General features: G+C 49.1%; 1 protein-coding gene across 1 annotated transcript in view; it reads right to left on the bottom strand.

The window, feature by feature from the left end:
- LOC128122857 (multidrug and toxin extrusion protein 1) overlaps positions 1-10842 on the bottom strand; it is a 38390-nt gene extending 27548 nt beyond the window's left edge. The window contains exons 1-5 of the mRNA XM_052758630.1: positions 10673-10842; positions 5366-5467; positions 3803-3871; positions 2458-2606; positions 1610-1652 (exon numbers count right to left, since the gene is read on the bottom strand). Coding sequence (XP_052614590.1) covers positions 1610-1652; positions 2458-2606; positions 3803-3871; positions 5366-5467; positions 10673-10807 — 498 coding nt within the window. The 5' untranslated portion in view covers positions 10808-10842. The remainder of the gene's footprint in view (positions 1-1609; positions 1653-2457; positions 2607-3802; positions 3872-5365; positions 5468-10672) is intronic.
- Positions 10843-25892: the final 15050 nt, after the last annotated feature.

The following is a 25892-nucleotide window of genomic DNA, read 5'->3' as shown; positions in this document are numbered from 1 at the left end:
GGAAATACAGGGTCATGGGTTCTGCCTGGCCCCACTACAGACCTGATCTCCTGCTTCCTGCGGGGAGAGGCGGGTGGCATTGAGCTATAAGCGTTCGTGGGCTCCTGGGGTCACTAAGAGGAGCCAATCACACCATCATGGGACCATGAGCTAAAAGTAAGTCCTTATCTAAGTTGCTTCTATTCGGTATTTTGTCCCAGCCACAAAAGAGGTACGCCCTCACTCCCTGTCTGGGAGTGCCAAAGGAGGTACTGTCTGCTAGGGTGTACACTAGCGTCCTGGTATAGCCAAGCTCTCGTCTTATTTGGTGGGATAATGAAAATGTGTCACATTTAAGTGGTTTTATGGGATAGGGCTGAGGGTACAGCTCAGGACTAGAGTACTCACTTAGCATGCAAGGGGCCCTGGGCTGCATCCCCCACAACATAAAGATAAAAAGTAAAATAAAACATTTTATGATGAACTAAGAAGTACAATGCCAATTTTGAGGGTGAGTGACTACCATTACGGCAGACTGAGTCCTTCAAATTCATCCCCAGAAGCCCTATCCCCATATACAACTGGATTTAGAGGAGGATTAAATCAAAATGAGGGCCCTGGGGTAGGCTTTAATCCAATAGGATTAGTGCGTTTGTAACATGTTTAATGATTTATTTATTCTTTTTTTAAGATTTATTTATTTATTATGTATACAGTATTCTGCCTGCACATATGACTATAGGCCAGAAGAGGGCACCAGATCTCATTCTAGATGGTTGTGAGCCACCATGTGGTTGTTGGGAATTGAACTCAGGGCCTCTGGAAGAACAGCTAGTGCCCTTAACCTCTGAGCCATCTCTCCAGCTCTGATTTATTTATTCTTATTTTACTTGCATTGATGTTTTGCTTGCATGTATGTCTGTATGAAGGTGTCAGGTCCCCTGGAATTGGAGTTACAGACAGTTGTGGGTGCTGGGAATTGAAGCCTGGTCCTCTGGAAGAGCAGCCAGTGCTCTTAATCACTGAGCCATCTCAACAGCCCCAATTAGTGTGTTTATAAGAAGAGACAACCATGTTATGTGGAAAGAAAAAGAGACACCTTTGACTGAGGATAGTGGCCACAGGTAAACCACTGAGCCCCTCACCGGGATCTTGGACTTCCAGCCTTCAGAACTGTGAGGAAATCAGTTTCTGTTGTTTGAACCCCCAGTCTGGCAGTCCCAGCAAACATCCAGCCCCTCTACCCAATTCAATAAACTTAGCTTTGACAGTTCATTGACCAGCTACAACTTGCTATAAACATTAACAGACAACCGTCTAAAGGTCAAAGGGACACTCTTGAGGGATCTGGAATGGAAAAGACTCTACCCCTTAAAGAAACATTCTGGACTCTTCTGTTGATGCTCCAAGGGTACGCCAGGAAGTCAAGGCAATGACCCCCATCCTAGAGTTTCTTTAGTTCTTTGAGAGACACAAATGCTGGTGTGTCCTTAAGGGACATAATTAAAAGCATACTTCTGTGATGAGTCGATGTCACATGTGAGAATTACGTCAGACTGAGCTCATGACACCTCTGTCACTTTTTACCCAAGGACCCAAGAATGGAGTCTCTGACCCCTTGCAGACTCACAGGAAGCGCTGGGATGAAGATCATGACGTAGGTCTGGGTGAGCCTGTACAATAGAAAAGAGTGACAGTGGTGACGGAGACCACTCTCCCGGGACACTGCACACTGCTGGCGCATTCTTGGTTCTTCCTAAACAAATGGACTTCGGCTGTCGGAGCAAATGGAAAACTGTACAAAATCTGTCACCTGGCCTTCCGGCTCGCCTTCCTGCTTCTTCCTATCTAAAGATCTAGGGCAGGGACGTTGAGCCTCACAGTGCCGCTGGACAGTCCCCGGCTGTGGGAGTTGCCCAGGGCACCACAAGCTGTCTCTCAGCCTTCCTGGTTCCCAAGCCCCTATACCCAATGTGGTATCCAGGCACGTCTTCAACTATTGTCAAATGCTGGCATGGGGCAAGTGCTTTTCAAAGGTCTTCATCAGTCAAGCCAGTGGGTCTTAAACATGGCAGCTCACACATAGAAGATTTCAAAGTTACTGATGCTCCGGGCCTCACCTGTACCAGTTAATAACCCAGGGATGTGGGGACTAGAGGCCTAGAGAAGTATCTAAAGTACCAAGGTGATTTTAATACCAACTGTGGTCAGAAATCACTAAGCATTAACAAGCCACAGACTGCGATCCCAATGGGAAGATTTTTGTCAATGCAATTTCACTCCAAACTCTCAACCCTAGAAGCCAGTAAGGAGAGGGATCCAGGTCTCACAAGGCAGATATAGAAGGTATCAGTGCCTGGGAAGGAGCAGCCATGCCCAGGTCAAGCTCATCTTTGTGTGATTCCCTGGCCTCTGTCACCTCTGAGTATGGATGATCTTTCTACAGAGAGGGATGCCCTGCCCCCAACCTCGCCTTACCTGGATACCTCTGGGTCCTGCCTGAAGAGCAGCAGAATGTGCTCAGTGTTGATGAAGAGTGCCCAGCAAGGGAAGCAGCAGAGGAGCAGGATGAGGATCCCCCTCTGCAGGATAACCCCCACGTGCTTCAAGTTCTGGCTCCCGAATGTCTGGGGGGCACAGGCAAACGAACCCATTAAAGAGGTGCACCCCAGCTGTCCCTCAGAGGCCTCATGCCTCGTAAGAAAGCAGGTGGCTTGGCCATTCTCTCTGGGGAAAGAGCGTGTGGCTGATTGAGAGTTGGCCTTGCTGCACTGCCCAGCATGGCAAAAACATACTACTCGGGACCCACGTAGCAATGATGTGTCAAAGGTCCCATTCGGTTCTAGAATGCTGTCAGACTTTGCATCGCCTGGAAGCTTGTTAGAAATGCAGATTCTTGGGCCTGACTCCAGACCTAAAAGCAGGGACTGGACTGAGGGCCAGCAGTGTGGGGCACCAGCTCCTACCAACCTACAGAAGCCAGAGGATGCTGGTGTCTCTCAGCTTCCTGTCCAGTAGCGTCTATGTGGGGACTTCAGACCAGCTCTAGAGGGGGACACACACCAATGGGGCTGCCCTATGCTTAAGATGGACTGGCTTAACTTTTCAACTCCAAGCTGGTGCAAAAGAAATGCACACATGGTGGAAACCAACCTCGAAGTTTTATTTTAGATCCTTCCCCAGGCTAGTGATATGGGGTGTGGTCCTGTCATTCAGTGCCAGGCACCATGGGAGCCTCCACTCCCACTCAGTTATGGGTCACAGGGGGGACCAAGCTGTGTGCCGCTGAGTTGGGATGTCCACTAGGTGAGGGAGATTCAATGCATTTTTATCTTAGGGTATTTTCTATTTAGGATGGATCTATCCAGATGTAACCCATCACAGTCAAAGAGCATCATATGCAAGCCAGAATACCACCCTCCTGGAGGATGCTGAACATTTACCCACAGCCCTGGGTGGGGCCCAGCAACCTGCACTTTGGCAAGCCCCCCCCCCCCCCCCCCCCCCGCGACAGCCCTGATACAGACTCAGTTATAGATGCCCAGGACCATAGCAAACTTCAACAGGAAAGTTATGGGAGGTCCCCTGTTTGATCAACGGCAGCCATGCAGAACAACACTTTTGCTAGGGCTGAAAGAACCCTAGCCACACTTCAAAGACAGCAGTAGTGAACACCGGAGTCGATGGCTGGCAAAGGGTGGCAGGGGGTTGCTGCTCTGAGTCCCTCATCCGGGTGTGTGCACGGGTCTTCCTCTTGCAGTGAGTTTCTCCATCGACACCAAAGATGTCTGGAGTCACTGAGAACGTGATCACTTCCACTTACCTGGGAGATGAGGGTGTCACACGCGGAAGATAGGCCATGCCCCACTGAAATGCCGGTGACATTGATAACCTGGAAGAGAAGAGAGAATGAGTTAAAGGAGGCCCGTTCTCTGCTCCTGTAGATCAGAACCACGGTGTGACCGACCCCCTCCTAGAGCACCTGCTCAGATCACTTGGGTCAGCTAGACGGACACGCAAAAGCTCAGAGAAGGACACTAAAATCCCAGGCCAGAGATACATAGCACAGCCTTTTTGAAGTCTTAGCTATCTTGCTCCCCAACTTCAGAGCAGCTCCTAAAGGAACTCAGTGTGACACAGCCGCAGTTTGGGGTGAGTCTGCTCTCTTGAGGCTAAGGACCCGTTGAGCATCTCTCTTCCAAAATGTTCAGAAATCTGAAACTTTAACACCGACATGACAAATCACAGCACCTCAGATCTGGGAGCAGTGTGGACTTTGGAGTTTCAGGTTAGGTATGTTCAACTGGTTAAAGCGTGCCAATATTCTGAAATGCACAGAGGAACTTGAGACACTTCCATCCTGCATTTCAGATAAGGGTCGCTTCACCAGTGTGGCCTGGGTCAAGCCCCTGACTCACATGAAGGACACAGAAACAAAGCCAGTGTCTGCTGGAGACTGCTTTACAGGCGCACTTGCTTTCACTAGAATCAGGAAGCAGCATCCTAGGGGCCTCCCGCTGCTGCCTCACTGAATCTGACAACAGCTGAGCTCAGCCTGCTGAAAGGGCTGGCGTGTCCCAAGACCTCAGCCAATAGCAACCTGTTGAGGCTTACCTGCATATACTTCCAAATTGCCTCAGGTTTTCAAATAAGGAGTTATGGTGTTGCTCAATGGTAGAGGGTTTGCCTAGAAACCAGGCAAGTAGAGATAGGGCAGGACAAGGAGGGGGTAAGGAGAACAGGCATACACCCTGCAAAGAGCCAGAGTCCATGTTTAAAGAAACGCATGACTAACTAAGCCAAATAAGTTGATGGGACTCTCTTGACCTTACAAGGCCAGTTACCAATCCCTGGCAGAAACTGACGGCATGTCACCTTGTCTTTGGGGGCTGCATCCACCGAAAAGAGAATTTGGGGCTCCTCCCAACTTCAGATTTGGAGACTGGTTTGGATCTAGACCCTACCCTCCCATTCCACTTCTGGATTAGGACTTCCATTTGTATTGGAAATGCTGGTGTATAGGTAAGGCAGCACCTCCTGAGTTCAGCAAACTTCCAGGCACCCTTTTCCCATATTCAAACTCCGAGCTCCAAGGATGACATACCAAGTGATACGGAAACTGGGATAATGCCTTCCAAAGATGGCTTCATCCAGCTCAGTAGGCCTGGTAATCTGCAAGATCACCCTAAAAAGGATAATTCCTAAGGCTGCCACCCCACTGGCATCCTGACTCTAGCCCAGTGAAACCTGTTTCAGACTCCTGACCTCCAAGCACTGTAAGGAAACATACAGCACGATTAAACCACTGGGCTCTGGTCATTTGTCACAGCAGCAGGAGGCACATGGCAGACAGCTCTGTAAGCTTCTGTGGAAAGTCATAACGTACCGCGATTGCCAGGGTGACAGCGTCCAGCTCCAGCTTGCCCAGGTGGCCACAGAACACTGAACTTACAAAGCTGATCAGGAACATCATCAGCTGGGCCAAGAACTGGAAAGAGAGGAGAGCAGGGGTCAAGATGAGCACCCACCACCACAGTGCAAGGGAGAGCCTGGTGCTGCCCATCCAGTTCCCCAGGGAAAGAAACACGGACACTGTTGACGTGAACGAACACGCAATTTCAATATAGCATACAATGTGTGTGCACGTAAACGAACACGCAATTTCAATATAGCATACAATGTGTGTGCACCTGCTAGTTTTAGGTCAACTTGACGCACGGTAGACTCATTTGGGAAGAGCAAACGACTATTGAGAAAACGCCCCCACCAGATCGGCCTGTGGGGCATTTTCTCGATTGATGATTGATGTGGGAGGGCCCAGCTCACTACGGGCAGTGCCACCCCTGGGCTGGTGGTCCTGAATGCGCTAAGAAAGCAGGTTGAGCAATCCATGAGAGCAAGCCAGTAAACAGCATCCCTGCATGGCCTCTGCTTTAGTCTCTGCCTCCAGGTTCCTGCTTGAGCTCCTTCCCTGACGTCCATCAACGATGGCCTGTGATGTGGAAGGACAAGTAGAAATAAGCCTTTTCCTCCACAAGTTTGTTTGTTTTTACGGCCGTGGTGTTTATCACAGTAGCAGAAAGGTAACTAATACAGAAGTTGGTACCAAGGAGTGGGCTGTTGCTGTAAAGAACCTGACCATGTTTCCTAGAGGATTGTGGAAGACTTTGGGACTTCAGACTAACCACTATGGACTCTAGCCCTCCGGAACCATACGTCACAATAAACCCTTTCTTCTCTGACTGCCTTGGTCTTGGTGTTTTATCAGAACAGAAAGAAAGTAACACAAGGGCTAAGGCACAAGTGAGATTACCCAACCAGACAGCAGAGGAACCTGGGACTTCACATGGAAAGCTCCTGTTTTATTGAGCACCTCGAATTCCCTATTTCTATGATGGCTCAGTTATGAGGGCAAATACATCCTCAACTACTAAGCCTTTCTGCCTCACATTCCAGAGACTACTATGAATCCTCCACAATGCTGTGTCTCTGACACAAAAGCCCAGGAATTCGAGCTAAGTTCAGATAATTCATGTGGGACGCACTTTCAAAGAATGACCAGTTAATCCAGCCTCCTCATGAGGCCTGCTGCAGCTTTGCCGAAAGTATGCCGATAACTTTGCTCACTACCCAGGTTGGTGCTGAACAAAGCCAGTACCTGCAGGATCAGGGCTCTGGAGCAGAAATGTGTTGATTTCTCAGCTCTTGGTTTTGAGTGAGCAATTGGTTACAGATGTAAGTCACCTGCAGGTATTCAAAATGTTCCCTGGCCCATCTCAACATATTGATTTAGGAGGTTTGCAGGACTAAGGAATGTTCATTTCTTTATTTTCTCTACCTCTGTGCCATGCAAAGATGCATATGGCCAACGATCATACTTAGAGAATATCCAAGACCTTTTGGAGCTATGCTGCTGGAAGGCCTGTTGCTTCTAGACAAGACTTGGTTCTCCCAGACAGCTCAATGGCTGTTGTGTGAACTGACATGGGCATAGCTTAGACAGAACCAAACATATCACAGAAGTTACCAGAGTAGGGTGCAGCTCCGTGGGAAGTGTGTACTTCTTTCCTTCCTTCTTGTCCAAGGATATTGCTCATTTTTTTTCAGCAGGTCATAATACAGAAACCTGGTAGCAAGACCCTTCCTGCCTTGCAACTTAATATAGGAGAAGGAAAAGAGAAGTATGTGCCTGGGGCCTGGTGCTTGGAGGGAGAGCAAGTAACAGCCTGCTCAGTGGACTGTACAGGAACTCTAGAAGGGCCTCGTTCATCCCTCCCCACAATGGCCTGAAAGTCCACTCTTAGCAGCAATAGGTCAGCACAGCCATCATCTGTGACATTCTTCCTTGTACATGTGAGGAAGCTCAGCCCAGAGTCACCTGACTCAACTCAGAGCATAATAGTATCTTTAAAGTATGCAGTGCATTTGGAATCCCAGCCCTGTGGTCTCCAGTCTGAGTTCTCTCAGCCGCCCAACCTTGGAAACCATAGCGCAGACAGAAAAGATGTGGATATTAAGCAATAACACGGCTGAGCACTTCTGCACAGAGAACTGAAAAGCACCAACCTCCCCACAGGGGACCTTAAGTAACTAAAAGCAGGGTGGCATCTCAGCTTTCACTTGTGTCTGTGTCCTTTACTTGGACTAGATTCCTGCCTACTCTACCCATAGGCATGTTAATCACTTACAGAGTTCCGGCTAAGAACTAGTAATACCTAACCCATCTTGTCCCCTTGAAGAATGAAGGCACAAAGATAAGGACAGCTAAGGCATTCAGCCATCAGCTTCCATAATACCCTGCTCTAGCCCCCAAGCATCTGGAATTCTCCAGTCATGTTCTAACTCTTCAGTCGTCTTGGATCCCAAGAACAACAGAGCCTCACAGACAGATCACTCATGAGGGGGTTACTTCTCATGTGACAGTAGTTACCCCCTAAAGGAAACCGGAGTGCCCCCTCCCTAAATGCAGGAGCAATCATCTTATGGAACCAGCGGCTTTGTCCTCTTAAGTAATGATGTCTCCAGAGACACATGGCAGAACCAGAACTGAAATAACAACCAGCCATACCAGTGTGTGGCAACAGTGATGTCTCCTTCATGACCCTGGTGCAGGGCTTCCTCTGGACCAGTGTGTGATAACAGTGATATCTCCTTCATGACCCTAGTGCAGGGCTTTCTCTGGACCAGTGTGTGATAACAGTGATGTCTCCATATCCTAGTGCAGGGTTTTCTCTGGACCAGTGTGTGATAACAGTGATGTCTCCATATCCTAGTGCAGGGTTTTCTCTGGACCAGTGTGTGATAACAGTGATATCTCCTTCATAACCCTAGTGCAGGGCTTCCTCTGGACCAGTGTGTGATAACAGTGATATCTTCTTCATGACCCTGGTGCAGGGCTTCCTCTGGACCAGTGTGTGATAACAGTGATGCTTTCGTGGCCCCAACGTTCCCTCTGTTGAAATGGAAGGCCCATGTTGGTGCCCAGAAGATGGGCTGAGGTGAGGAAGCTGGAGAAGACTCCAGGAGGCATTAAGTTGAGCTCAAAGCTACATAAAGAGCTTTCCAGGCAGAGGAGAAGGTCAGAGAACCTGCAGCAAGGAGGTTGAGGCCACTCCTCTGAATGGAGGTGGGCTGGGTAGAAAGGTAGAAATAAGGTAAAGCACGATGGCTGAGCAGGGGCTAGACCAGAGAACTGAGTTCAGGGTTTGAGCGCGGTGCTAACTGCTGTGTTCGATACCCGTGTGGAAAGAGCTGCAGTTGCTCCACAGTGAACATTTTTGGATCTCTAGAGGAAATTCAGTGAATGAGAAAGTGAAAATCCTGCCAGCCTGTGAGATGACTCAGTCGATAAAGCCGCTTGCTCCCAAGCCAAACCACCTGAGTTCAAGGCCTGAGGCCTGCATGGTGGAAGCAGAGAACCAACTCCGGCAAGTTGTCCTCTGAGCTCCACCAATGTGCTGTGGCATCCTCCCCCCACACACCCCCACACCCCCACACACAATAAATGAATAAATAAATAAATGTAAAGAGAAAGAAAGAGGGCGGTGCTCACAGGAGCTTAGCTCAGCCACCCTACCTATTTACAGTGGCGCCTGGGAGGACAGAGCAGTAGACAATAAGCACAGTCCTCGGGACACAGGGAATGCCCAGCAGCTGGGCTTGGAAGTGGAGGGAACCAAGAAGGACCCCACACACAATCACAAGCTGATTGGGACAGAAATCTTGATGGCACTCTTGCAAGGCAGTTACCGGGTCCCCCGGCTGCTCCTATAATCTGAGGTTTCCCTTTTTTCCCCATTCTGTTGGTCTAAGTCTCTCTCTCTCTCTCTCTCTCTCTCTCTCTCTCTCTCTCTCTTTCTTCTTCTTCTTCTTCTTCTTCTTCTTCTTCTTCTTCTTCTTCTTCTTCTTCTTCTTCTTCTTCTTCTTCTTCCTTTATCCCCCCCTGCCATAAATACGCTTTCTGTTGGTAAGAAACCAACAGCATGCATGTATACATTCATGTTCCCATGCAGGAAAAGGAGGCAGTGCCCTCCATTGGTCAGTGCTGGGAATCAGGAGGCTAAAAGAGGGCAGAAGCTCCGGATGCTGCTGCTATTTTTCCTCTTTGGGTTTCTGAAGCAGGAGCTCATGCTGTAGCCCAGGATGGCCTTGAACGCATGGGTGACTGAACCTTCTGCCCCAGTTTCCCCAAAAGTACTGAGGTTCTAGGCCATGGCTACTGACAGCAGCTCAGTGAGACTAAGCTGACGCAAAGCTAGCTGCTCTCCAATTTCTGGAGAGAGAGCAGAACTGCTCTATGTTCACGGGCTGTTTCCTAACACGCCTGGGAAGATCCAAGCAGGGAACTGGGCTCCAGGTCTGGCGACTGAATAACCAGCAGCTCTTGTCTGCAGGGGGCTGTGAACTCCTACACCTCTGATGGACCTGCAGCTGATGGGTTTGCCCTGGGCTTTCTTGTGGCTCTGCACCCTACTGTATGTGCCACCATATCCAAGAGCCAGATTGCCATTCCAAGAGGTTGCACATGCCGGGGCTCGGGAGCTCCAAGGTGCTTGAATGTCGACCTCTTGGCCAATAGTATATTCACTCAGACACACACTGGCAGGTTCTTTTGGCCAGAGAAGTGGCTTTCTCACCCCTGAGGACCGAAAACTCCCAACAGAACAGAAATAAGAGTACATGTGATGTGGTTCCGTGGTCTTTAAAACCCACATTGCTCCCAAGAGAGCGGTAAAGGAGGCCTAGCCTAACGAGTAAAACCAACCTGGCTGATTAGAGCACTCCACCCTAAAGAGAACCGTGTTAAGAACTCAGGTTTTGAGCACAGTGCTTGGTGGGAGAGGACCTGGCACAGGATGCCTCTGCGTCAGACATAGGCTCTAGATTCCAAATAGTTTCGAAAACCTAATTCCAAGGTGACAGTTCACCTTCCTGCCAGGTTGATTCTATAGACGCCCCGACCTTCCAGGCTACACCGCTTGTTTGCAAAGAAACTAAGTCTGAGTGTCCCTACTTTGAGAAACCTCTGGTTTCAGGGCGCACACGGAGGCGCACCAGGCTCTCCACGTTGGCGCAGCTGTGGTCCGCCGCCGGCTCTCCCGGTCCCCATCCCCACCAAGTCAGACGCGGCAGCTTGGCTAACGGGGCCCCCAATCCTTGGGGACCGGCCCAGAGGCGAGGCCACCTGACTCACCGCAGGACCCGCCAGGACCAGGAGCGCCCGCAGCTCCTCTTGGAAGCCGGACAGCAGCAGGCGGCGCAGGCCACGGCGCTGGGACACGGCGTCCGCGCCTCCGGGCCCGGGAGCAGACTCCTCCGGGAGCTCCATGTGGCCTTCGTGCTGCCGGGGGCTCGGACGCACGCGGCACGGGGCCCCACGGGCCTGGCGGATTCCAGTCTCCGCCCTCCCCCGCCTCCCCAAGCCCGCCCAGCGCTGGCAGGGTGAGTCGCAGTCTCTGTGACCTTGGACGCACCCCTTGCCCCTGCAACCCCGAGGTCTGCGTGCGCGTCTCCAAAGGCGAGCGTACAAACTCAGGACAGAGAAGTTTGCAGAAGTGCTGGAAGCGAATGGAAAACACATGGGGACAGCGAGGGACCTTCCAGTCTCCATCGCTGCCCAGGGGCAGGTTCAGAAATGTGCGGCTTGGAAAGACTTAAGAGTCCTGAGACGTGATTCACTATGGCCAGTCAGGGGTCCTATCATGATTCCACTGTGGCCAGCCCAGGGTCGGATCCGGCAGTTGTGGGTGTCCGAGGTCTCTGCTGTGCAGCTTGTGGTCAGTTTAACACACACTTTGTTGTGGGTTTGGACTTCACAATTGTTTTCCCCTCTTGACAGTTGTTCCATTAGAGATTATAGCATCTGCCAGGAGAGAAAAGCAAGCCACTGAAGTGTTCCCTGGCCAGGTCATCAGCCAGAAGAGACAGGAGACACTGTGGTAGGAATATGCAGGTTCAAAGGACACCAGCAACCCGGGGGGGGGGGGGGGGGGGGGGGGGGGGGGGGGGGGGAATACAGATGTGCCGCCCAGAACCTCACTCTCCTCATCTGTAAACTCAAGATGCATCTCCCTCCCTACCCACTCCTGTTCGCCTTAGTCAAAGGATTCCTGTGAGGTGCTAAAGTCCCTTCTGTGGCAAGTGAGCCTGAATAACAAATAATTAGCTCACTGTTAGTTTCATGCTGCTGTGACAACCTATCCCCAAAACAACCTAAGGGAGCAGCGATTAATTTTGGCTCCTGGCCTCAGAAGGCTCCATTCACATCCAGGCACTGGACAGGAAGGATGCCGAGGAACCACGTTTCTTACCTCGTGACAGCCAGGAAGCAAAGAGACAAAATACCCTTCAAAGACATGCCTGTGTGACTCACTTTCTGCAGCCAGCCTAGTTTCTAGCACCTTCCAAAATGAGGCCACCAGGTAGAGACCAAGGCTTCAACATAAGACTCCGTGAGAGACACTGCATAACTGAACCATACATGCAGGTAACCACAATTTTGGAGTCAAGATTTGGGGTTTGATTTTTAGTACTGGGGATACAACCCACCCCCAGCCTCACATATGCTGAGTGAAAGCCCTACCCCTGAGCTACAGCCATGGAGAATCCAAGGTTTTAAAATAAGATCAATGTGGCTGGAAGTGGAATACTTGCCTCGTATGTGTGAGGTCCTGGGTTCCAGCACCACAAAAAGAAAAAATAAAGCATCTTAGTCAGTGTTCTGTTGCTGTGAAGAGACACCACAACCACAGCAACTCTTATAAAGGAAAACATTTAACTGGGACTCACAGTTTCAGAAGTTTAGTCCATTACCATCATGGTGGGGAACATGGTGGCATGCGGGCAGACATGGTCCTGGAAAAGTAGCTGAGAATTCTATATCCAGATCCACAAACAGCAGAGAGAGAGAGAGAGAGAGAGAGAGAGAGAGAGAGAGAGAGAGAGAGAGAGAGAGAGCCTGATGTGGGCTTTTGAAACCTCAAAGCCCACCCCCAAGTGACATACTTCCTCCAATAAAGCCACACCCCCTAATCCTTCTCAAGTAGTGCCACTTCCTGATGAGCCTATGGTGGGAGGCATTCTTATTCAGACCACCACACAAACAAACAAGACCAATAATGTTCCCCCACCCACCCAGCCCTTTCACACCATCTGTGATTCTCCCCTTGGTCCTTATGCGGGTAAAATCAATCTCCAATCTCATCCTCCCACGCTATAGGTCAGCTGCTAAGACCCTTCTCCCTTCTCTTCTGACTCCATTAACACAAAATGAGAGAGAGGAGGGGATTGGCTCTCCTTAGATGTCTTGCCTACTTTTAGAACAATTACCTGGTCCAGGAAATTGGGTATACCCCGACTATACCCCAAGCTCTGTACCAAAGGGTTGGACCCTGTCTACGACTGGGGTTCCTCAACCAGGACTGCATGTGTGGAGCAGAGCTTCTCAGAGGAAGTGGGGTCTCCAAGCTGGAAGCCCAGGCTGGGCACTAAGATGCCCCTCCCTCTTCCTGCAGTTTATCCCCACCCTAGCCTCATTATATCAATGTCCTGCAGCACGGTCCTTGACAATGAACTTCTGCAGCTGTTTCTTGGTCTTTGTGGGTATCCTCCTGTTTGCTGAGCCTTGGTGTGTGACATGAGTCTTCTTGGGCACAGATTCAGGTATTTGTGGAACTTTCTGAGTTTGGTTAATGATGATGAGAATATGGACCATGAATTTCCAGACAGCACTGATCCCAGAGGGCTTGGATGCCTTCCTGCCTGTTATTTTGGTGATATGCAGCTGGGCGAGTGCCACCTTCAGGCTGCCCAGCTGTTTTAGCAACTCCTTCTCATAGCAAAGGTCAGACCTTTAAACATTACCACTCCAGCTGGCTCTGAGGGAAACAGCCGTTACTGTTCTTTCGGGGTCTTCAGGAAATCCTCACAGGTGTAACATGACTTGAAGCATAAATGTGATGTGTAAATATTGGGAAGGAAGAGGTAAAACCATTGCTTGCATTTGTAATTCGAGACTATCCAAAGAAATCAAATGGGGGAAAGCCGATGGATTTCATACAGAGACCTGGAATGATAGCTCCATGGACAGTGCTTGCTTAGCATGAGCAAGTCCATTACTTTCATCCCCAGCACCAGGAAAAAAAAAAAAAGAAGAAGAATTAAAAGAGGTTTAATAAAGTTCTATGTGCAAGCCTTTTGTGTTGGTTTCTACATGAAAACGTTCTTAAAAGAAATATCGGACACAATAGCAAGAAATTAAACCTCTTGGCCTCGCTTCTTAAGTGTGATCTGGGCCTCGTTCTACAGCACGGAAAGGAGGGAAGACCAGCTTCACAGCAGAGAACTCTGACGAGCATGACCTCCGTCAAAGAAGACAGAGGGTAACATCAGGAGGTGGGCAGCATGCGCCCGCCTTGGTGACCTGGGGCTTCTGAAACAACACGCCACAGGTTTGGAGGCTTCAGACAACAGGATTTTATTCTTTTACACTTCAGGCCAAAAGCCTGAAGCCGGGGAGATGGCAGAGCCAGTTTCTTCTCGGGGACTCAGGAGAAACTCTGGTGCACACCACAGCTGGCGTCTGGTGACAGCTGGTGATCCTTGTAGACCCGTGTGCTATGACCGAACGTGAAATCCACCCCACAGCCTTGTGTTCTGGATCTTTTAATAATTTTGTTTTTTAGGATTTATTTTATGTCAGTGACCGACAGTAGTGTCACAAGCCTTTCTTGGGACAGGAAAAGGACATTACTAAGAACTAAGGAAACGCGAATTCACAGAGGCCTTAATCGTCATGTGTCCGTATCCCGGAGGTGACACACCGTTAGAAAGAAAAAACTAGAAAATTCAAGGTCTCTCAACATAAAACCAGCACAGAACTCAGATTTCCTTGGAATATTTTGAAGTTTTAACTTGCAGAGGGGTGGAGGGCGGTGCTTAACACCTGTGTCACCCATGGAATGTTCTGGATGTTTCACTGTTGCCAATTTTTCATCTCATTTGGGATTAAAAGAACCAAAGCCACCCAGATATGGGACTATGTGCCTGTGGTCCTGGTACTCAGAAGCCTATGGCAGGAGACTCAGCGGCCTAGGAGCTCGGGCCCAGCACAGGCAGCAAAGTTTCTACCTCTTAAAGAATAAGCTGGGCATGGCGGTTCATGCCTGTAATCCAATACGTGGGAAACTGAGGCAGGAAGACTGCCATGAATTCCAGGTCAACCTGGGCTAAAAAGTAATACGGTTACACAAAAAGCCAAAAATAATTAAATAATTAAAATAAAAATTAAGAAGTAAATTGGTAAAAAAGAAGAATAGAAAGTTTCTGTCTCCTGAAGTTACGGGCTAATGTGGCTTCAGTATGTCCCCCAAGCTTGTGCATTGGAAGCTCGGGCCTCCATGTTGTAGTCTTCAAAAGACAGAACCTTTAAGAAGTGGGCCCAAGGAGGGAGGGGACACTGTGGTCGGGATGTAAAATAAATAAATTTAAAAATTTAAAAAAAAAAAAAGAGGTGGGCCCAGTACTAATTAAGTCACTGGAGTGTAACTCTCAGAAGAGAGTCATGTAATTCCCCAGGAGCCCTGTTAGCTCCCACTGGAGCAAGTTCTGCATAGAGCGAGCCTGCCCCCAATCCCTCTGACCTGCCGTCTTGCCACACAACATTTGCTATGTTACAGTGTAGCCAAAAAGCTCTCACCAGAGCTGATCAGATGCTGGAGCTGCATTCTTGAATCTCCTGAACTTTGAGTTAAATGCATCTTTTTTTCTTTATACATTCTCCAGCATCAAGTATTTTGTTGTAGCAATCCGTCATGGAGCATACACTCCCACCTTGGTTCCACCATCTCAAGTCCTTTTTCTGACATTGACCCTTTTGCCCTCGACTTAAGGGCCCTTGCAGTTCTACTGAGCCCATGTAACAATCCAGAGTGATTGCCACATCTCAGGATTTTAATTTAGTCACATCATGCCTGTCATCATGTAGGATGACGCAGCCACATGTTCTGGGGATTAGGATAGCTTTGGTAAGCATTATTCTGCATTTCGCACTCATCATGTTCCCATTCTGTCTTCAACTTCCTGGTTCTTTATTTTCATTAACTTCGTTGACTTTCTCAATAGGTTATATGGTATATACTTCCTGAATCTTTGCATACCGCCATGTTCACTATGGTTTCGCGTATCAGATGACAAGTCTTAAGTGCTCCTCTAATTCCCCTCTTATTCCAGGAAATGTGGTGGCTGCAACAGTTAATTCCACAATATTCTTTTCACACTAAATCATTTTGTTTTAGCTAGTCACAATGATTTAATTTTCTTCATCAAGGCCTGTGTGGGAATTTATAGGCATAGCCCAATTTTAACCACAAATATTTAACCAGTAAAAAATATTTCTGGAACAGGTTTCCTTGTTTCTAAGAAAGAATCTTGGACAGGAAGAGCTCTTACTCCACCCTTGGCTTTATGCCATGCCTAGTTGTGTGCCCATACCTACCACGCTCTGAGCCCAGGGATGAGGCTGGCATCAGAAGAAGGCGAAGTCAGGAGACTCGCACACAGAATCAGAGAGACAGAAACAGGCCACTCAGACAGACAAATCTCTAATCTCAGACAGAGGGGAAGGTTTTTCCTTGATGCACACAAAAAGAGAGCCAGCTTTTCAGACTCGGATACCCACCTTGATCTACGGGTACCAAAGTACAGCATTCAACTTCAGGGAGAGAAAAAACACTTTCCATACAGAGTGACACGACATGATGCTGGCATAGAAAAAAATGAAAACCAAACTGAGGCACCCCGAGGTATCAGGACCCCGAGCTACACAAGCTGAACCCCTTGTACCTGGTGCCCTGCCCACCAGCGATCCTGGAATGGCCCACTGCACACTCATGAACAGGGAAATACGTCAATCTACGCAACCCAAACTCCATGGGAGGAGAGATATTCTAAAAGGACACAGCGGCGCCCCTCCTTCCAGCTGTCAGACCACTGAGACAATGGACCTCAAAGAAATAAGATTGCCCCAGGAATCTCACGCTGAGGGAAAGGAAAGCCTGAAGCTGGGTTCCAGCCAGAGGAGGAACTTGCCTCTCTGGAAGAGGTTGCACACTGTGCTGACTTTATCAGACCAGCCACAGGCAGATGGGAAGAGAGACAGAGATGGGCCAGTGGTGGGTACCGTGATGGACCCCAAGATGAACTTGAGACCACAGGAGCACTTTGTTCCCCCTGGCTGTTCGTATGGACAGGACCACTCCATGACCTTCCCATACCTCTCGTGCTCCATTTAAACCTGAACCTCGGGTCTGGAGAGATAGCTCAGCAGTTAAGAGCACTAGCTGCTCTTCCAGGGGACTAAGGTTCAATCCCAGCCCCAACACAGTGACTTACAACCATCTGTAGCTCTAGGCCCGGTGGAGCGAACACCTTCTCCTGGCCTCCATGGGCATCAAGTATGCACATGGGTGCACGGACATATATGCAGATAAAACATTTATACACATAAAATAAACCTGAACCTCAGTCAATACCTGCTTTCATGATTGTGAATTTCTTAAATTGTCATACCTGGGGCAGGTGGCCGAACCCAGCTTGTTGGCTTTTATCCTACAAACTCCAGTAATAGCTAGGCATGGTGGGGCATGCCTCCAGTCCCTACACTGGAGAAGCAGAAGCAGATAAGCAGCTGTGAGTCTGAAGGCAGCCTGTTCTATATATCGAATTCTAGGCCAGCCAGAGAAACAAAAAACTCAAGGAATAAAATCAGAACCACACTTGTCTGAGAAACAGATCTACAAAGTAAAACAGAGATAGAATCTGCACAGACAAGGTGGGAAACACAGGACCAGTCAAGTCAAATTGCTTCCAGAAACTCACCCAGGTGGCAGCCAGTCAAACAGCCTCCGGGCAGCTGCCTTGTCAGGCGCTGGGCCCTTCTCTCCGTGATGCCATTTGCAGGGCGGCTACAATTACAGATCCTGGAACTAGCCTCCGTGGCTCGTGGTCCCAGCACTGGTGAGGCAGGAGGGGTATGAATTCTCAGCCACCCTGTGCTCCATACCAAGACCTCTGGGGATGGAGGGGGCGCAGACTCAGAGAATGAATTACTAAAGAAGGAAATACTAAATGGGTTTGGAAGAAAAATGAGACAAAAAAGATTACCAAGGTTATCACATCTGTCTGTTCATGGTGTGAAAAAAGAAAAATGGCAAAATGTTCACTGGGAACATCATATATGCCCGAATTATAAAAGTTGAGCGGGCTTTTGGCACAGAATCTCAACAGTGCGTAGGAGCAATTCCAGTTTCTCTGTGTTGTGACTCTAGAACTGTGAGAACAAAAGACTAGAATCTAGACCAGATGGTCACAGTGCCCCAGCGCCCTGTCCTCACACAGACACCCCAGGTACTGCCCGGGCGCTCTAGCTCTGACTTTGGGGTGCTGGAGTTTCTCACCTGGGGAAATGAGTTCACACTAGCGTGGGTATGGCTGACCACACACCCGGCTCCCACCCCTCCCCAGAACCTGGCTGCTGGCTTGTGTTGTGAAACCTCCCCCATCCACAGAAAGCTGGAATGGAACCAGGCACACCTGTGCCCCGAGGGCCCTGATTCCTCTTCTCAGCGCCCCATCATGCTGTCTCTGCTGCTGGGCCCTGAAGTCGCCTCAGAACCGCCATGCTGTTTCTGTTTCTCTCTTTTATCTCACAGTCCAAAGCGCTTGGGTTGTAGTTGCATCCACACTGTGGCATGCGCACTTTACCAACGCTGCGGCATGTGCCGTGTGCACTTTACCAACTTGGTAGCATTCCGCTGTCAGTCACAGTTCCCAATGGAAGCAAGCCACAGCCATCTGGAACCTGCCTTATGCACCTCCTCCTTCCAACTCTCTGACCCAGGTTCCTTTTGTTTCTTCTTCATGGGTATATGATATTCCCTTCATTGTAAGAATTCAGATATTCCACTAGATTTCACGTGAGAGTGGGTTTCCTTCCCCTTCTTCCTGGTCCTGCCTTTTGGCTATACATAGTGTACCCAACCCTCTCCTCCCCGCACCCCCCGTGTATTCAGGCTGGCCTGGAACTCATCATGCTTCTTCAGCCTCTGGAGTGATGAGATTTTTTTCCAGGAGTGTGCCAACCTGTCCACCTTCACCTGCTCCTTCAGGTCCACCTCCACTGACTCAGAGACCATCACCAGCCTGGTAGCCGACTTGCCAGAGTCCCCCAAACTCTGATGTGTCTGAAGCTTCCTATTGTACCCATCTACTTCCTGTCCCTGCAGAGAGGCCCAGGGACTGCGGAGAAGGCTCTGTGGGGAAAGCACTTTCTGCACAAGGGTGAGGACGTGTGGAAAGTGGGTTCCCAGAGCCTGTGTAAAGCATAAAGCGGGCTGTGGCAGGCCCCCTGTATCCCAGCGCCCCTGCAGAGAGACCGGAGGTGGAGGCTGAAGGATTCCCAAAAGCTCAAGAGCTGTCTCACTTGGTGTACACAGCCACAGGCAAGGGACCCTGTCACAGACAAGGTGGAAGATGAGAACTAACACCCAAGTCTTCTCTGAACTCTTCACACTGGGTATGTCAACACATGCGCCTGCCTTCACAAATGTGAACACATACCCACACATGCATCATACACACGCGCACACACACACAAAGATAAAAACAAATGATAGATAAATAAACATTGTCTTAAAAACACTTGAGACTCGTGGATTTAAAGGTTCCCATCCCGGGTTAGTTAGCACTGGGTTCTGAGGAGAAGTGGCACCTCAGGGTGGAGCATGGGGCAGCACAAACCGTCACCCATGGGCCGTGAGCAATAGAAAAGAGATGGGGTCTCACAACTCCCTTCAAAGGCACCCTGCCGGTGACCAGAAGACCTCCTGCTAGGCTCCACCCCCCAGACTTCCCAGCATTCTCCACAGGATGTAGCCAGGGATCATAGGGACCTGGGACCAAGTTCCTAACACCCAGGCATCCACAGCACCTGTGCTCACAGTGCCACAGTCGTCTCTGTTCTGGAACAAACTGTGTTTCAAGCATCTATGGTGCACGCAGGCAGCTTTAGAAAGGTGTGCTGTGCTATGTGGGACTTCTGGATGTCGGGCATAAGTGGAGAGAATTTCCATTTCCATCTGCACAGGACAAGCGCCTTCCACATGTGGCACCTCCCAGGGGACACGCACACACAAGGTGCCACATGTTTGTTACAGATGGAAGTGTTGCGTGACGTGGGAGCCATGAACAAAAGATAGAGCACTCATGACAGATTAAAGATTGCGCCCAGATCCAGCTTGGTGAGCCAGTGCATTGGTTGGGAGCAGGGTCTGGCATGAAGAGCACCTGCTGCTCTTGCAGAGGACCGGGTTCAGTTCCCTGCACCACACAGCAGCTCGAAACCATCTGTAACTCCAGCTCCAGGGATCTGATGCCCTCTTTTGATCTCCACTGGCATGTGTGAAGTGCACACTTGTAGGCAAAATGCTCACACATAAAACAAAATAAATAAATCTAAAAAAAAAAAGTTGCTGGAGTTTTGATTTTGTTTTTCACTTAGGGTTAAACAGTGACTTCTAAGTTTCATGTCACTAGAAACCGAAAGGCCACAATGATCCCGTATTGACTCTCCTCTCCACCTGCCCACTTGACAGCCTGTTCTTCATTCTCATATGTGAGAGGTGGATCCTGACCAGCTGGAAGGCCTTGCTGGCACACAGGCTCCAGCTCCCACCCCAGTCATGAGAAGCTAGTAGGGAAAAGGAGCCCCCCTTTCCACTGTGCATGAGCTGGGGCTCAACCATTTAAGTCTAGTTTTAGATGACAGGGTCACTTAGCCGGTTTGGGGCATCCAGGTTGCTAGCATTTCATGCACACATGGGCTAGTTTTTAATGGAAAAGGAGTATAACATATAAGAACAGACAGACAAACTGGATGTAGTGGCTCATGCCTGTAATCTTAGCACTCAGGAGTCTGAGGCAGGAGCATTACCATGATTCAAAGTTAACCTGGGCAACATAGAGTTTCAGGCCAGCCTAGGCTACTCCAGCAAGACAGTTTATTAACAACCTGTAAAAGGGCAGGAGGGTTGGGATGCCCCAGGCCCTGCCTGCTTTGGCGTATGCCACTTGCGCCCTCTTGTGGTAGACTGCATATTTGCTTGTTAGGAGTCTACACTTCTTAAAAATTAGTTAAATTTGTTCTTGGACAATTTCACACACAAATGAGGCACAATGATTCTCATTCTCTACCGTATCCTATACTTTGTACGTCCCCCTCTTCCTCAAAAATACCTTTCTCCCGTTCATGTGTTTGTTCTGTGACCCACTGAGTCACAAGGATGCTTGTGATCCTGGGTCAGGCGCTATCTGCAGGAGTCTGGTGGACTCAGCAGTCGGTGCGCCACTGAAGGTGGCGGTTCTTCCTCTCCAGGAATGTATCAATAGCCAGTATTTCAGCAGTAAGGGGTGGGCCCCCTGAGTCTCTTCTCCCTTCGTGACGCTTTGTCGGCAGGGCCAGTCTTGTGCAGGCCCGCTGTAGGTAACTGCTGTTGTTGGGAGTTTTATTGCGACCTCCACCCTATCCTCTGGACTCTTCATATGTCCGGGACACCTTCTCCATTGTTCCTATGTGGTTGGAGCAAGATGCTAAAAACACTATCTTTTCACAATGTAGTCTCTCTAGCGGTGGTCAAAATCTCGCCTGATAAGGGCTAAGCTGCTGCCACGGTCTCGGGATCTGAATTTGGATTTGAAGGGTCCATCTACAGCACACCACGGTCAGAACGTCCTCCCGACAGCAGAACATTCTTAGTCTAAATTTCTGAGTTTTCTTTATTTTACATGTTTGTTTGTTTGTTTGAGGTAGGGTTTCATATAGCTCAGGCTGACCTTGAACTCGCCGTGGCCTTCCATCTCTCAAGTATGTGTTTATCATTTCTAGGGTTTTATTTGTTTAGTTTTTGTGTGTGTGTGTGTCATTGGGACGGTTATTTGCTTTATTTTGAAATGTTATTACGTTTGTTTATTTGGGGGGGGTGTGGTGTGCATGTAGAGGTCAGAGCACAACTTGAGGAAGTGGTTCCTCTCTCCCACCTTGTGGGACTCAGGGCCCTCAGGTTATCAGTCTTGGCTGCAGGTTCCTTCACCCACTGAGCCTTGCCAGCCTCCTACTTTGCTGACTTTGGAGACAGAATCTCAGCTATATCTGTGTTCCCTACAATGGTTCCAAAACCCCCAGATTTAAACAATCCTCCTCCCTCAACTTACCAAGTAGCTGGTACTACAGACAGGCAACACTAAATCTCACTCTTAATCCATGTCGGGGATGTATGGAACATTATGTTTGTATGTATGTTGGGGGTGTATGGAACATTGTATATGCATGTGTGTTGGGATGTACGGAACATTATGTATGTATGTATGTATGTATGTTGGGGAATATGGAACATTATGTATGTATGTATGTTGGGGAATATGGAACATTATGTATGTATGTATGTTGGGGGTATATGGAACATTATGTACACATGTGTGTTGGGGATGTACGGAACATTATGTTTGTATGTTGGGGAATATGGAACATTATGTATGTATGTATGTTGGGGGTGTATGGAACATTATGTGTGTATGTATGTTGGGGGTGTATGGAACATTGTGTATGTATGTATGTTGGGGGTATATGGAACATTATGTACGCATGTGTGTTGGGGATGTACGGAACATTATGTATGTATGTTGGGGAATATGGAACATTATGTGTGTATATATGTTGGGGGTGTATGGAATCTTCTGTTGCTAACTGACCGTGTGAAGAGTCTAGCTTTGGAAATGGTGGTGGCATTTAAATGGCAAAGATGGCTGGGCCAGTCTCTACTGTCAGCTTACACCAGCCTCACTCAAGGCACTCTCCACAAACACAGTCACCGTGCTCTCCCATTGGCCCTGCGAGGTTGGACTCATTATTATTCCCATATTACAGATAGGAAGTTGGGCACTGCAAATGTAAAGAAATCATCCGAGGTCACACAATAAGTCAGAGGCGCGGCTAAGTTTAGAATGGAGCCCTTCACTCTGCAGGTCGGCACACCCATCTCCATTCTTTATCATCTCCAGGAGAAAAATGAGAAAAATATATACAAGAGTCAACAAAATGAATCTGCGCCCCTGCAGCTCAGAAGTAACTACATTTTGACATGTTCCTTGCCTGCCGAGTATGGGAGTGTGAGAGCTTCTGCTGTCCAGTTTATTTCATACCAACACCGTCTCCTACTTAGTTCCCTGATCTGCTTGTATACCCTTTAAAATAGTGGTCTGGGTTCCTCTCGGTCCCTTTGTCTCTATTCTCAGCCACTGTCAGGACGCCCTGGAGAGTGGAGCAGTCAGTCACTCCGTTACTTTCTGGTATTTGTCTTAGAGGATTTTCCCTCCTGTAAGAAAGCACCACAGGGACATGAGGCCGACCCTTTCTCTCCCACTGGAGCTGGCTAGACAAACAAGAGCTTAGACGCTGCTTTTGTGTGCAGGATTGACCCTTCACTAGGCCCCGGAGTCCCTAAAAGCGGGAGGAAAGGCCGGCCCCTCTGTCTTCATTGTATACCTTCTTAACTTTGCACCGGCTCCTGCTCAACTGCGCATGCCCTTGTTAACCACTCTAGAAACCAGGGTAGCTGACCTGTCTCACCCGCTTCCAGCCTGAAGGCACAAAGATAAGAGTAGCTGAGGCGTCACCCTGTCCCACAATCCTGTCGCAGACTCCAGAGGAAGAGCAGAGCCTTCCATGACAGCCGCTCTACGGGGGAGGGCAGTTAGCCACGAGGCTGAGGCTGCACCCCGCAGCAAGAGCATCCACTGCCTGAGAACAGAGTGCCCCTCAAGCAATAAGGATTTCCTCCGACACCCTTGCAGAACCAGAAGTAAAACAATGATCAGCGAGACCTCGGCTTTGACTGGACCCCAAGACGGACTTGAGGCCACGAGACCACTTTGTCTGTTCTCCCTGGCTGTTCTTATGGATGTCTGCTGTTTTCATGGTTACATGTCTCATTTCAGGATGGTGCCTGAGCCTAGCCCACTGGGGCTAGCCAGAGCTGGGGCTTCTGCCCTAAAACTTCATTTGTAACCACGCAACTCCCCCAGACCTAAAGTCCCCTTAAGAAAGCCGCCCTTCTTAGAGACTGAGGTGAGCCATGCAGGGTGTTCTCTGTCTGAGCATCAAGTTCAGAAGGCTCGAAGCTGAGCGGCCTCCAGCCCCTGGCTGCTGCTGCTTGCTCCGCTTCCCCAGCCTGGGTGGTACACACAGACTTGAGCCCACAGACACAGGCGCCCTCCAGAGCACACACTGTTCTATCTCTCTGGAGGTGAGAGAGACAGGGTGTCATGACCCCCCCTCAAAGGTCCCACCGCTACCAAAATCCATCAGCTGTCTCTACTGCGGAAAAACCAGGGAACTGGGGTAAGTGGAGGAGACCATTTTGTTTTATTCCAGAATCTGAGGGAAATGGGAAGGGCCAGGCATTTTGTGGACACTTTTTCCTCCAAGCATTTCTTTGACACTGTTTTGGGTGGTACCTGATTCTAGCATCTTTGGAAGACAGGTTCTCTGGGCATGGTGGCACTGGCCTCTAATCCCAGCACTTGGGAGCCAGATGCAGAAGGTCTGCCTCTGCTACAGGGTGAGTTTGAGGACAGCCTACACTAAACAAGAACCTATCTCAAACACCCAAAAAAGGAGAAGAAAAGTTGTGCTTTCCAAGTTAGACCTCAGAAAAGAAGGCAGGCCTAGCAGAAGGGATCTGGGAGCAACTGTATTGGAGGGGGGAGCGTCTAGGCTGTACACACACCTAGCTCGTTAAAGGGTAGTCATTCTCCTAACTCCTTAAAATCCCCTCAAGTGAATCACATTTCTTGAAGCTACAGCTTTTATTACACTTACTTATTTGTTCATTTATTTATTATTTATTTAATGTGTGTACGTATGCATGGGAGGGGAGGGGCCTGTGCCGCCGGGTGAGAGGACAATTTGAGAAAGTCAGCTCTCTCCCTTCTCCATGTGGGTAGCCAGGATCAAACTCAGAACATCAGGCTTGGCAGCAAGTGCCTTTACTGCCGAGCTGTGTCACAGGCCCAGTTAGAGTTTTCAGAAAGCCATTTTCCTGTCCGCATGATTGACGGGTCCTTTTTGATCAGCACTTAAGAGAGGGGGAAGACTAATACTATGTCTTCATAATATTATGATCTTTGGGGGCAGTTTAGGGTGTCATACCTCCACTCGGGACCAGAGATATGACTCAGACCCCATTCTTTTGATAAAAAAAAAATCATGTAACAATAAATTTAAAAGAATTTAAAAATAATAAACCCAGCAGCATGTCCTAAAAAGACATGATACGCTCACCAAATTGCCTTCTAAATAATTACGTTTATGGCTATAGATTAGTGTCAGTTACAGTTGGAGAAGCTTCTTCTTGTAGTGGGCAGCCGTAACTGCAGAGACTCCTAACCTGCCAACTTGCTCAGAATAAGTGGGCATTGGATGCCTAGCTATAAGTAAGTCTTTCCAATCTAAGATGGTGTGGTGGTTTGAATGAGAATGCCCCCCGCCCCCGTATGCTCATAGGGAGAGGCACTATTTGAAAGGATTAGGACACGTGGCCTTGTTAGGACACAGGAAGTGTGTCACTGGGGGCGGGCTTTGAGGTCTCAGATGCTCAAGCCAGGCCCAGTGTCAGTCTCTCTTCCTGCTGCCTGTGGATCCAGATGTAGAACTCTCAGCTCCTTCTCCAGCACCATGTCTGCCTGCGTGCTGCCATTGTGCCATGACAGTAATGGACTGAACCTCTGAACTGTGTTAATTAGCCATCCCTAATTAAATGTTTTCCTTTATAAGAATTGCCATGGTCATGATGTCTCATCACAGCAATAGAAACCCTAAGACAGATGGTTGGGCCAACCAGGGCCAGGGTCCTATACATTTCCCCCATCCTGTAAACCTCCGTGTACACATCTGTTTGCCCAAGCCCTGAATGCCAGCCATTCGTGAGCTTTGACTCCATTACAACCTTCCTCTTCATATCAACTATGAATTAATCATATTGGGAGGTCAAGCTCCCACCAATGGGGTGAGACACAGTCGCCACCCTGCATTAAGGTAAAAACCAACTGAACTTCCTGCCCTGGCCAGACCACCTAACATCAGAGAAACACCAGACACTTGTATTTGCATCCGCTACGTCACACCACTACATACTGGAGTCCTTTGGGGTTGCAGCCTCGGGCGTGAACCTTTCAGGAGACACCTCCTGGCCAAATCCGAGCTGACACAGCACTCTGGGGCTGGTAAGGACCTAGTGTTCTGACACATTCGAGCCTGAAGGCAGGCACGGGCTATCGGCAGCGTGAGACAAGAGTGACCGGTG

This window comes from Peromyscus californicus, unplaced genomic scaffold (assembly GCF_007827085.1).
Source record: "Peromyscus californicus insignis strain IS unplaced genomic scaffold, ASM782708v3 Scaffold_3__1_contigs__length_106647218, whole genome shotgun sequence".
Taxonomy (NCBI): Eukaryota; Metazoa; Chordata; class Mammalia; order Rodentia; family Cricetidae; genus Peromyscus; species Peromyscus californicus.
The sequence above is the reverse complement of the archived record's forward strand: the minus strand, read 5'-3'. Positions and strand labels throughout refer to the sequence as shown.